The sequence below is a fragment of the Gossypium hirsutum genome, chromosome A07, assembly GCF_007990345.1.
Source record: "Gossypium hirsutum isolate 1008001.06 chromosome A07, Gossypium_hirsutum_v2.1, whole genome shotgun sequence".
Taxonomy (NCBI): Eukaryota; Viridiplantae; Streptophyta; class Magnoliopsida; order Malvales; family Malvaceae; genus Gossypium; species Gossypium hirsutum.
In genome coordinates this window covers 18,924,409-18,936,393 of record NC_053430.1, presented here as the reverse complement: position 1 = coordinate 18,936,393, position 11,985 = coordinate 18,924,409, and the positions used below count along the sequence as shown (strand labels likewise).

The window sequence follows — 11,985 nt, the reverse complement described above, 5'->3', positions numbered from 1 at the left end:
GCCTAAGAATATATGGAGGGGAAAACTGTAGTAATTTATTATTATATGGGCTACGAAATAGACTAGCAACATAGTAGGTAAAGGTGAGCTGGATTCTTTGACTATTAGTTTTGTTTTCAGTTGGGTTTGATTTTTTCTTTTATAAAAATTAAATCAAATGGTTTGATTCGATTTTTAACTTTTGAAAGTGAATTATTTTAGGATTAAAATTCAAAATTTATATATTAATAAAAATTGTAATCAATAGTCTAGATTCATTTATATATTTATAAAGTAAATTAAAAAATTAAATAAATATCATAATCATCTATAATATCTTTTAAAAAATTATTTTAAATTAAACTATTAAATTGATAAATCATTCAAAAGTGTAAAAAGGAAGGCTAATACTTAAACTATTCATATACCTAATGTTTTGTTGTGTCATTTCTTTTAATTAGTTTAATTAATTGCTAGTTTTAATTAGTTATAACTAAATCGTTGCAATATGCCATATAATCGATTAAATTTATGATTATCAGATATATAATTGATAATTTATGAATAATTGTTTCTTTCATAAATAAAATATTATAAAGTTTAATAAACTATTTTTCCAAAATTAGAATTATGCTTATAATTATAATAATTACATTTAAAAAATGATTCACTTACTCTAATATAAAACTACACATTCATAACTTTTTTATGAAATATTTACTTAACTTTAACTTTTTTTATAATAATAATAATAATTGTAGTGGGCCAAATTTGCCCGGCCCAAGCAAACAAAAAAAAACAAAACAAAACAAAAAATAAATAAATAAATAAAAACCACAGTCCATTAAATATCTTATAACAGTCCATTTACAGGCTTTGACTCAAACCAATACCTTAAACCAATACCCAAATTAACCCATGACCCAAAGACTAAATACCCAGAATGAGCCCAAACGGCCCAAATGCTTAACAAATTTTGCCAAAACCTAGCCCTAGCAGTAGACGCGCCACAATCGGACAGCAGCCCCAGCCTCCGTACCATCCAGCAGCCACGCCCGTGCCCGGTACTCCGTACCTGCAAACGAATGAGGCAAACACAGCAGCAAATGCAAACAAGGAACACATATTGTATTTTGATTATTCTTATTTATTTTCCTCTTTCTTTTCGGCTATAAAGCCAGATTTTAATCTTTGTAATCGAGTACGAACATTTACGAACGAAAATATACGCAAGCAATACAAAGCAACCAAAGAGAAAGGTGATCTTCAAGTCTGTTTATCCGTTTGTTTTTCTTCTCATTTCCTTACGACTTTAGCATAAAGGAAAGAAACGTTTGGAACGACACCAATGAAACCCCGAATATCTCAGAAATATTGAGATACGGGTGAGGGTCGGATGATATTAAGTTTCTTTTTTATATTCGGTTTCATTTTTTAGAACAACATTAGATCTAGATGTTTAAAAAAAAAAGAAATAAGATGGCATACCTGGTTCCTCGCATGGTGCTATCGTTGGGGAAATCTGGTCGTGGCCTGTGCATCGCTGACCACCTAATGAAATGGTGGATCGGCAGTCGCTGGAAGGAACCCTAACAAATCGTCTTTTGGGGGTTGCAAATCAGGGATAAAATGAGGGTTGCGTTTGGTAAGAAAGAAAAAAGAAAAAGGGTTTCAAATAAACTGTTTATGAAAACGGCGCCGTTTGGGACATTGAGGCTCCGCGCGTCGACCCATCCTAAGACCCGGATCCGCGCCTCTGTCCCTCAAATGAGGAATTTGCGATACAGGCCCCTCCCCTTTCGCGCTATGTGCAAATCAGCTCACATTTCGCATTTCTTTTTCTTTTAAAATTTCCCCCTAATTTGTGCGCGTTCGCACCGTGGTCCGAGCTTAGCACTGCATTTTGGGGTCTGGACTATTTCCAGATTCAATCCCTGCGCATTCGTGCATGTTACACGCCGGTCCCCTTTGTATCTTGTTAGTTGATTTTGTTTATAATTTGTCTCTCTTATTTTTAATTCTATTTTAATTAAGTCCCTTTTATTTTTATTTTTCATTTTGTGATTTATTTTTGTTTTAAAGGCACATTCAACACTTTTATCTTTGATTTACGTTTTATATTTTAGGTTAGTTTAATGCTTTTATTTTATTTCTCTTTTCTTGGATCACTATTGTATTGTTTGCTTTTTTTTTATGTTATATTATTACAACATTTTGCATAATGCTTCGTAAATATCCTTGTATATATTACTATTATATATATATGCTTTATAATAAAATTCAAGTTTATTTTATGCACATTATGTAACCCTATGTAATATTTTTTTAGCTACTATCATTATATGTGCATATATTTGTGAACACCCACATTTAATCTATACACTACTAAACTGATGTATTTTATAACAAAGTTATTTTTATTTCATGCATATTATTAATATCGTATTATTTTATATACATATAATTTCCTTCAAATATATTCTTATATTATATTACATAATTCTCATAATATATCTTTTAAATCATCGTTATGCAAGTGTATATATATATCGATACCTACCTTTGATCTAAATATTATTAAATCCATATATTTTAATATATATTTTTGCTATTCGAATATGCTTTGTATATATGTCTTACATAAAATTTAAGTTATTTTACATTCATTTACATTAGTATATGTTTTTGATTTACATACATTATTAAACCTACATTTTATATACATAGTCTTCTTTATACAAAAGTATGCTTTTAAGTCCATCATAATTTATAATAAAAATAATTCAATCTTGAGTACGTTTCTATGGCATTTTTTACAAGCAATTATTTCTAGTTTATTTATATACATAGATATATAATTTATGATAATATCATTTTTTTATATATATATAATTCATATTTTAATTCCATGTTATCTTTGTATAAATTACTTCAAAATTTACTCATGCTTGTATATATATATGTAGCTACATGCTTTATACCCATTATCCTTTCACATCTTATATATTATATAGATTATTCTCATGGTAGGGATATTACCAACCTTAAGTAAATGCTTTATGGCTAAATATTTAGTATTTTATTTGATCCAAACGTTTTTGTAACATCTATTAAATTTTCTTTACGTATATATATGTTCTCAACTTTTCTTTTATAAATTATTTCAAACTCTAGCATATATCATTTGATTGTTAGTCCATCATTTTTAGTCTATTATTTTTGTGTCACGTTGATTCCGTATCGTTTGGTATCTCATGTGTTAATTATATTCACGATATTTCTTGTATATTTGCTACATCGTGCTTGCTCATTTTTATATGTCATTACATCAATTATTCTCCATGCATTATTGTAATCGGATTACATTTTTTTTAGGTTTACCATATTTAATTATTAGTTTGTTAGTTGATCGTATCTCATATATCCGTTATCCCATATCATCATTCTCCATTTAGTTTATGAAATGTGGTTTTATAAAATCTGAATTTTTATGAACAATTTCATCTTATTTCAAGTCGAATTAATACATTTTAAGCTAGTTTTATAATTATTCATTTAAAAACTCTTTAAAACGAAGACGAGATTTGATATTTTGGCAATTTGCGGAATCGTGCCCTAACGTGTTGGGTTGCAATTTCGCGTTTGCTCAAAATAATCGAATATCCCTTCAAAATTTCACCCATGTCTTTTAAAAACCCCTTAAACGAAGGCGATATGCGATATTTGGCAATTCGCGGAATCGTGCCCTAACGTGCTGGGTTGCAATTTCTCGTTTGCTTAAAATAATCAAATATCCCTTCAAAATTTCACTCATGTCTTCTAAAAACTCTTTAAAACAAAGGAAATACTCGATGTTTGGCAATTCGGGGAGTAGTGCCCTATCGTGCTGGGTTGCAATCTCCCGTTTGTATCAAATAATCGAATATCCCTTCGGAATTTCACTAATATTTTCTAAGGTGAGGCAATGGTCAATATTTGGAAATTCGAGGAATCGTGCCCTACTGTACTGGGTTTCAATTTTTCGTTGGACTAAATCGTTGAGCATCCTTTTGTGATTTTCGAATTATAAATTTTCGGACGTTGAAACAAGAAGATTTTTGGCAACTAACTCGATTACTCAAAAAAAAAAGAACAACATTTCAAAAACATCTTTAAATTTTAGACATAAGGACAGTATTTAATCGATTCGGTACCAATTTTGGGCATAGTGAGGGTGCTAATCCTTCCTCATGCGTAATCGACTCCCGAACCCGTTTTCTCAAAAGTTCGTGGACCAAAATCGTTGTTTTAGTAAACCAAAAATGTTTTATTAAAATGACCAAATTCTTAGGTGATCCGATCGCACCAAAACAAAAGGATCGGTGGTGACTCCATATTTCTGTTTTTCAAAAGTCGATTCCCCCGTTTTCATTAAACCTAAAATTTTTAAGAAAGGGATGGTTTTGACAGCTTGGCGACTCCACTAGGGACCCTTTAAGAAAGTCTAGCCATAAAACCGATTATTTGCTGTCCTTATGTCGAAAATCGAAAACTTGTTTTGAAAATCATGATTGCATTCGTTTGTATGATTGTTATGGTTCGGATATCATAGAATAGTACTACATTTCATTGCATGACCGCTGTGGTCACACCTTCTAAGTGGGAGTAAGAAACTACGCTTTCGTGAGGTTTTCACTTCCGCATGGGCTAGTGGATTGCTTCCGGGGTACATCCGTACCTATGATTTCGTGAGATTTTCATCTCCGCATAGTCATAGGTAGAGGTGTGCATGGGTCGGGCTACCCGACCCGGCCCGAAGGCCCGCCCGAAATGTTGGAGGGTTTGGACAAAAATATAGGCCCGAAAAATGGGCTTGGACAAAAAATAAGGCCCATTTAAAAAATGGGCCAAGCCTCGGGTAAGATATTTTTAGCCCGGCCCCGGCCTGGCCCTGCTCGAATTCACTAAAGGACAAAAAAAATCTGCATATTTTTTTTATTTTTGAATGTTATTTTCTTGTTTTTTTCTCCATATTTTGTTACCATTTTACTATTATGTTGCTATTATTTTGTTGTTATTATTTGGATATTGTATAAAATTTATTTTATTGTTAATTTTCTTATTATTTTAAAGACATTTGTTAATTTTTTTATTATTTTAAAAGTAATTGCTTGTTAAGTTGCATTTATCTTAGTGTTATTTAAGTCTACATATTTTTCAAAATTTATTTTCAATTTGTTGGGAAATATTTATTTTGATATTTTTATTATTTTTGATGTATTATATATATTTAAAAATAATAATAAAATAATATAAAAAATTAATATGGGCGGGCCGGGCCGGGCCGGGCTCGGGTTTTAGTATTTTTATCCGGGTCTGGCTTGGGCAAAATTTTAGGCCCATTTTTTGGGCCCGGCCTGGCCCGACCCGAGCCCAATAAATGAACATGATTTTTTAGTTGAGCCCGACCCGAACCCGGCCCGGCCCTGCCCATGAACACCTCTAGTCATAGGGAAATGTATGCCCCCGAACCGAACTCGATCTATATGAGCCTATAATGGGTGAGGATTGATGAATCTGCTGGTTCGGGTACCTTATCTCTAGAACCGAACCACATATAATGAACCTTAGGAGTTATCCTTAGGTGGAGCCGCGTCGAGCCTTAGTACTTACCCATATATGCGTTGTAATTTATGTGCTTACATTTTATCGCTATTATCTGATACTAACCTGTGTTTTGTTTTGATTGTCTTTTTTACATGACATTGCATATTAAAAGAGGTGTTAATCCGTATTCAATTACTAAGTTAGAAAGTTTGACATGGAGAATGAATTTCTTAGTAAAGTCGAGGATAATGCAGCCGTTTGTGCATGGTCGGTGAGGCTACAATTAGAGAGAGGGGATAGCTTGGCAGAAGGGTATATATCGGAGTTGCAGGATTTCACTCGCGTCAATGTAGTACAGAATGAGCTGCAAGAGTTGAGAGACATTTGGGCTAGTTGGGATGAAGGGATCAAGCAGTTGTTTTATCAAAGCTATCGTGATATATCCTACTTGCTAGACATTAGAGTGGACAAGCATCTATTCCGGGTTATAGTTCAGTTTTGGAATTCTGCTTACAAGTGTTTCACTTTTGGAGAAGTGGATTTAGTACCTACCATGGAGGAATACACTACTCTGCTCAGGTGTCCAAAAATTCAAGTTCGGAAGACTTATGCCCGAGTTTTTAGTAGTCAAACTTTCGTGAAAAAATTAATGAGCATTTCTGGGATGAGCGAGCCTTGGGTCACTGCTCAGATTCAACAAAAAAGAGATAGTAAATGTATCCCTTGGGAGAATTTGCGAGATTTGATTTTGACACATCCAGATGAAAGAAAGAGGGTCGATATCTTCGCCTTAAGCATCTACGGATCGGTAATTTTTCCTAAGGCTTTGAGACACGTGGACGAGGCAGTCATTGACTTATTCGATCGCCTTGAGAAGGGAATCACACCGGTACTGGCGATATTGGCAGAGACGTTTAAATCTTTGAGCTCATGTCGAAAGACAGGTGATGGGCGGTTTATTGGATGTGCATAATTATTGATGGCATGGTTTTATTGGCACTTTTGAAAGGTAGACAAGGTTTCTTATCGGGTTGTTCCCCACTAAAAGAGGAGGCAGCTATACAAAGGAGAGAGGATATCTCGGAGGAGAAGTGGATGAGAATTCTTCAAAACCTCAAAGAGGGAGATATCGAGTGGAGAGCTTATTGGATGGTTTCTGATGAGATCATGTACCGATGTGGTAACTTTGATTGGGTGCCGTTGTTAGGAATTTGGGAAGCTACCGAGTATACTCTATTACTTGCGTTGAGGCAATATAAGTCGAGGCAGTTTGTACCCACAACCTACGGACTTGCTCAGAGTGAATTCTCTTTTAAAGGTGCTCACTATAAGAAGAAAGTTCGGGAGCTATCGGATGCTTGGAAGTAACCTTGTTGGATGAAGAGGTTGGCCGTCGGTTTCATGGTAACGCCCGAGTATGACGGATGGTTTAAAAAGAGGGTTAATGATAACATTCCTAGGCCAAGCTTGGAGAATGCTTGACCTATGGGGGAACAATTACAAGTCGCCCCGTCAGAATTGAAAATTATAAGGCAAGATTTCGAGAAGAAGAGTTCAGAGCTTGGGAAAAAAGATTGAACAATTGGAGGAAGAGAAGATGCACCTAAGATTAGACGCTGATGTCCAGAGGTTAGAGGCTGAAAAGTGGATAAAGGGGAAAACTAAGGCCGAAGAAGATCTAGACAGCTTGAAGACTGACTATAAGAAATTACGCCTGTCTGTGAGGACTGCGGGGTTAGGTAAAACTTTCGAACAATGGCACCATGAAATTCAAGAAGAGAAGACCAATGCCGATCGATGGGAAAAGAAATTCCGAGAAGCTCAGGCATGAAACGAAGATTTAAAGAAGAGTCTTTCAGAAAGCAGAAATGGGCGAGGGGAATTAAAGGCTAGAGTGGCAGAACTTGAGAAGTCTCTTCATCAGTACCGAAACCGCAACACCGCGATGGAATTGAGAGCAAGCTTGAGCAAGATAGAAGAAATGAAAGGAAGAATAGAAGAGTTAGAGGCGTCACTGCAAAACTATGAGATTCAGTTTTTCGAGGCAAATGAGGATCGTTGGAAAGAGCAGCTTCACCATGCGCAATACCAAGTCAGAAACAGAGATTACCTTATGGGGGAAGCCATAACCCAGATCCAGGAGGTAGCTGACTACTTCTAAACTTTAGCGGTACAGGCGGACATACTGAGCGTGAAGTACGAGTTGGAGTCGGATCGTGGACAAGAGCTGGCCTCATTGCTTAGAAAAATTAAGATTTTAAGCACAAGAGCAAAATTTTATCTGTAACTCAACTTTATGTAAAATATTTTATTTTCAAGTGAAATTTTCTAAAGGAATTGAATCAAAATTGGTGCCTCCTTTGTATTCATGCATTTGTATTACATCATATCATTATACATTAAAGTCCATAAGAGGTTTCTAATTAATTAATTAAAAATCATTTCGGTAACCTGGAAACCAACGAAAACCAACCAACTACGCACCCCTATGGTACAAGGAAAAAAATCAATGGATAAGAGACTTGAGAAATTGGAGCAAATGCAAAAAGGCATGCAGTAACAAATGTAGTATCAAATGCAAGAGCAGCTAGCCAAGATTCAGCGAGAGATGAATGAGCAAATGATGGAATCTCAGAGAGAAATAATGAGTCAGTTATCCCAATTGTTGTTGGGAAGAACGGATAAGGGAAAGGGCCCCATGGACAAATTCGAGAAAACTAATGAAGATCCTCAATACCCCCTGGCTTCACTCCGACACATGTACCGATAAAGCCCGAGATTAATATACAAAAACCATCTGTCACGATCATGCCCCAGCAGGTTCTGGCTGGAGCTTCAATACCGATGAACTTCCAAACTGGCTCAGGCTCTAACTTTCTCAACAACCCGAACTATCCGCCCGTTCCCAATCTGGATGAAGTTGTTGACGAAGAAAAGGCAAGGATGGATTTGCAAAAACAATTGGAAGAACGGTGTAGATGGCTCGAGGAGAAATTCAAAGCCCCAAAGTGCGGATCATCATCAAGGGATTGATGCCAAGGACCTGAGTTTGGTCCCAGATTTAGTCATTCCCCTTAAATTCAAAATGCCCGAATTCAAGAAATACAATGGAACGAGCTGCGCTGAAGCCCACATCACTATGTTTTGCAGGCGAATGACAGGATACGTTAACAACGACCAGCTGTTAATCCATTGTTTTCAAGACAGTCTGGTCAGAGCGGCATCTAAGTGGTATAATCAACTGAGCTGAGCTAAAATTAACTCATGGAAGGACCTGGCTCAGGCCTTTATGAAGCAATACAATCATGTGACGGACATGACCCCCGACAGAATCACTCTCCAGAACATGGAAAAGAAATCCAATGAAAGTTTCAGACAGTACGCACAAAGGTGGAGAGAAGTGGCTATACAAGTTTAGTTGCCGCTTCTAGAAAAGGAGATGACGATGCTCTTTATTAACACCTTGAAGGCCCCTTTTATCACTCATATGTTGGGAAGCGCCACCAAGAGCTTCTCAGACATAGTGATGACCGGGGAAATGATCGAAAATGCTGTTAGAAGCGGTAAGATAGAATCAGGAGAGAGTGCCAGGAAGTCGGCCCCGAGGAAAAGAGATAATGAAGTGAACAGCACGAGCACATTCAACAAGGGTCAGTCCAAGTCACTTATCGTAAATCAGCCAAAGATGGTAGCCATCAATCAACGTAGCTCCGTAAGACAAGAATCCAACGCGACGGAGAACACGGAAATGCCACAATTCACCCCTATACCTATGACGTATAGGGAGCTCTATCAGAACCTGTTCAACGCTCATGTAGTATCCCCTTTCTACCTGCCACTGCAGCCCCCGTATCCCAAATGGTATGACACAAACGCCCAATGTAAATACCACGCGGGAATTACCGGGCACTCAATCGAAAATTGTGCTGCATTTAAGAAAGTAATCGAAAGACTCATTAAGATGGGGATCGTGAGGTTTGACGACCCAACCGTACCCAACGTAGCAGGAAACTCGCTCCCCAATCATACCGACCAGGGAGTGAATGGGATAAGCGAAGGCAAAAACAAGAAGATCAAGTGTGAGGTTGCGAAAGTCAAGACTCCATTGAGACGAGTGTGGAGGGAGATGGTCAAGAGAGATTTGATCGCGTTAGATTTGAGAAGAGAATCCAAAGAAGAGAGGAACTACTGCGAGTTCCACAATGAGGTGGGGCATGAAATCCAAGAGTGTGTGGAGTTCAGGGCCCTCGTGCAGAACATGATAGATAATAAAGAAATAGAGTTTTATCAAGAAGCTAAAAACCCCATAGAGGGAGATATATGTGCGTTGGAGAGAGAATCGACTGCATAGAATTAAACAGCTAACTATCCCGTGGTTATCATATCGAGACCTAAAAATAATGAAGCTAGAGTATAAATGCCACCGAGGGTCATAATCTAAAGGCCTGCAGTCTTCCCCTACAAAGACAGTAAAAAGGTTCCATGGAATTATGATTGTAACGTGACGATTCCGAGGAAGGAAAGCCTGGTGGATGCTTCAAAAGAGGGTCAAGACGGGGGCTCCTATACACGTAGCGAGAGACGTTACGATACAGCAAATGAGGAGGCACAACCCACAAAAGGAAAAACCCCAGTGGTCGAGGAAATGAAGGGAAAAGTAACCAAATCTGTTAACGAGCCAGTTAACGAAGAGGAGGCCAAGGAGTTTTTAAAATTCCTAAAGCATAGCGAATACAGTGTGGTGGAACAGCTATGTAAACAACCGGCTCGTATCTCGGTGCTGGCCTTACTTCTAAGCTCGGAAGTTCATCGCAGCGCGTTGATGAAGGTCTTGAATGAGATATATGTTGCCAACGATATCTCCGTTAACAAGCTAGACCGTTTGGTTAGCAACATAAGTGCTGACAACTATATCTTTTGCAATGACGACGAGATACCATTCGGTGGCACTGGGTCGACTAAAGCTTTGCATATCACCACGCGCTGTAAAGGGTATACGCTACCAGGTGTACTGATTTACAGCGGATCGGCCTTGAACGTCTTACCATTGACCACGCTAAACAGATTGCCTATAGACAGCTCTCACATGAAGGAGTGCCAGAACATAGTGAATGCATTCGCTGGCACGGAGAGAAAGGTGATGGGCAGAATCGAGATACCTCTTCAGATCAGGCCAAACACATATGAGGTGGATTTTCTAGTAATGGATATCAAGCCCTCATACAATTGCTTATTGGGGAGGCCCTGGATACATTCAGCTGGGGCAGTGCCTTCATCATTGCATCAAAAGTTGATGTTGGTATCAGAGGGGCGATTGATAACGATTAATGCTGAAGAGGATATCATTGCAACTGTGAGCAATAATGCGCCCTATTTGGAGACTGATGATGAAGCAATCGAATGCTCATTTCGATCTTTTCAATTTGTTAATGCGACGTTCATCACTGAGGGAAGCAAGGTTCTGATGCCAAAATTGTCCAGAACTACGAGGATGAGTCTACGGTTGATGGTTGGTAAAGGGGCCCTACCCGGAAAAGGACTTGGGAGACATCTCCAAGGAAAGGTTAAAACGCCAATACTGAAGGACAAGAGAGACTGCTTCGGCTTAGGATTTAAGCCAGATGCGAGACAAAGGAGAAATGAGTTAGAGAAGAAGCAAGAAAGAAGGAGAGCACGGTTAACGGGGGGGGAGAAATCATATGGGAGCCAATGATATTCCCCCATATATCGAAAATGTTTGTGTCCGGGGGAATCATTCATCCCGAGAGAGGCACGCCAATGAAGGGAGCCATAGAAGAAAGGCTAGAAAGCTTGGACATCAACGCCACATACGAAGAGGAGACGAGAAGAGAAAATTTGTCGGGCATTTGCCCCTACACACTTGGAAGTGTTCTAGACAACTGGACTGCGAAAGAGATTCCTGTAGTTTTGAGAACGGATTTAGAGTAATGTCCAAAACACACTTATTGCTCTAGGCCTAGGAGTAATGAGAATCTTTTGTGAAATAGGCTGATGTTTAAAAACGTTATTTCAATGAAATGCACAGTTATTATCATTTTTGAGCAAATGTTCTCTCATTCTTTCAATTTCATCCATAATTATACAAACGATTACTTTCAGATTCTTTTATTCTTTAAACATTCTAAATATTCTTTCATTTGTCATTCATAATCATACCATACAGATAAATGTTTTGAATTCTTTTGATTCTTTGTATCTGCCTTCATCCTCATAACAGGTCCCCAGATATCAATGATACGAGTGACACTGCTAGTGACTTAGAATTTCCTTTTAAGCGAGATGTATGTATGGAGAATTTTCAGGATTTCGAAGATGACCAAGACCGTAACCTATCTCCTGATTTTTTGAGAATGGTAGAATAAGATGAAAAACAAATCCTACCTCACAAGAAATCAGTAG

General features: G+C 37.6%; 1 protein-coding gene and 1 long non-coding RNA gene across 2 annotated transcripts; one reads left to right on the top strand and one right to left on the bottom strand.

Moving 5' to 3' along the window:
• Window positions 1-803: 803 nt before the first annotated feature.
• Window positions 804-1,982, bottom strand: LOC107940878 (uncharacterized). The gene is made up of 2 exons (XR_001695510.2): window positions 1,468-1,982; window positions 804-1,054 (listed from the first exon to the last, which is right to left on the bottom strand). It is a non-coding gene; the product is annotated as an uncharacterized lncRNA (long non-coding RNA).
• Window positions 1,983-9,004: 7,022 nt separating this feature from the next.
• On the top strand, window positions 9,005-11,278 carry LOC107940885 (uncharacterized). Its single transcript, XM_016874347.2, has 2 exons — window positions 9,005-9,887; window positions 10,017-11,278. Exons 1-2 carry the CDS (start codon window positions 9,005-9,007, stop codon window positions 11,276-11,278), a joined length of 2,145 nt encoding a protein of 714 aa, XP_016729836.2.
• Window positions 11,279-11,985: the final 707 nt, after the last annotated feature.

Bases quoted from the DNA above. Each gene is read 5' to 3' on its own strand.
- LOC107940885 (XM_016874347.2), top strand. From the start codon at position 9,005: ATGACGATGCTCTTTATTAACACCTTGAAGGCCCCTTTTATCACTCAT. The intron at 9,888-10,016 runs GTGCGTTGGAGA...AAAGGCCTGCAG, and splicing joins CCCCATAGAGGGAGATATAT to TCTTCCCCTACAAAGACAGT.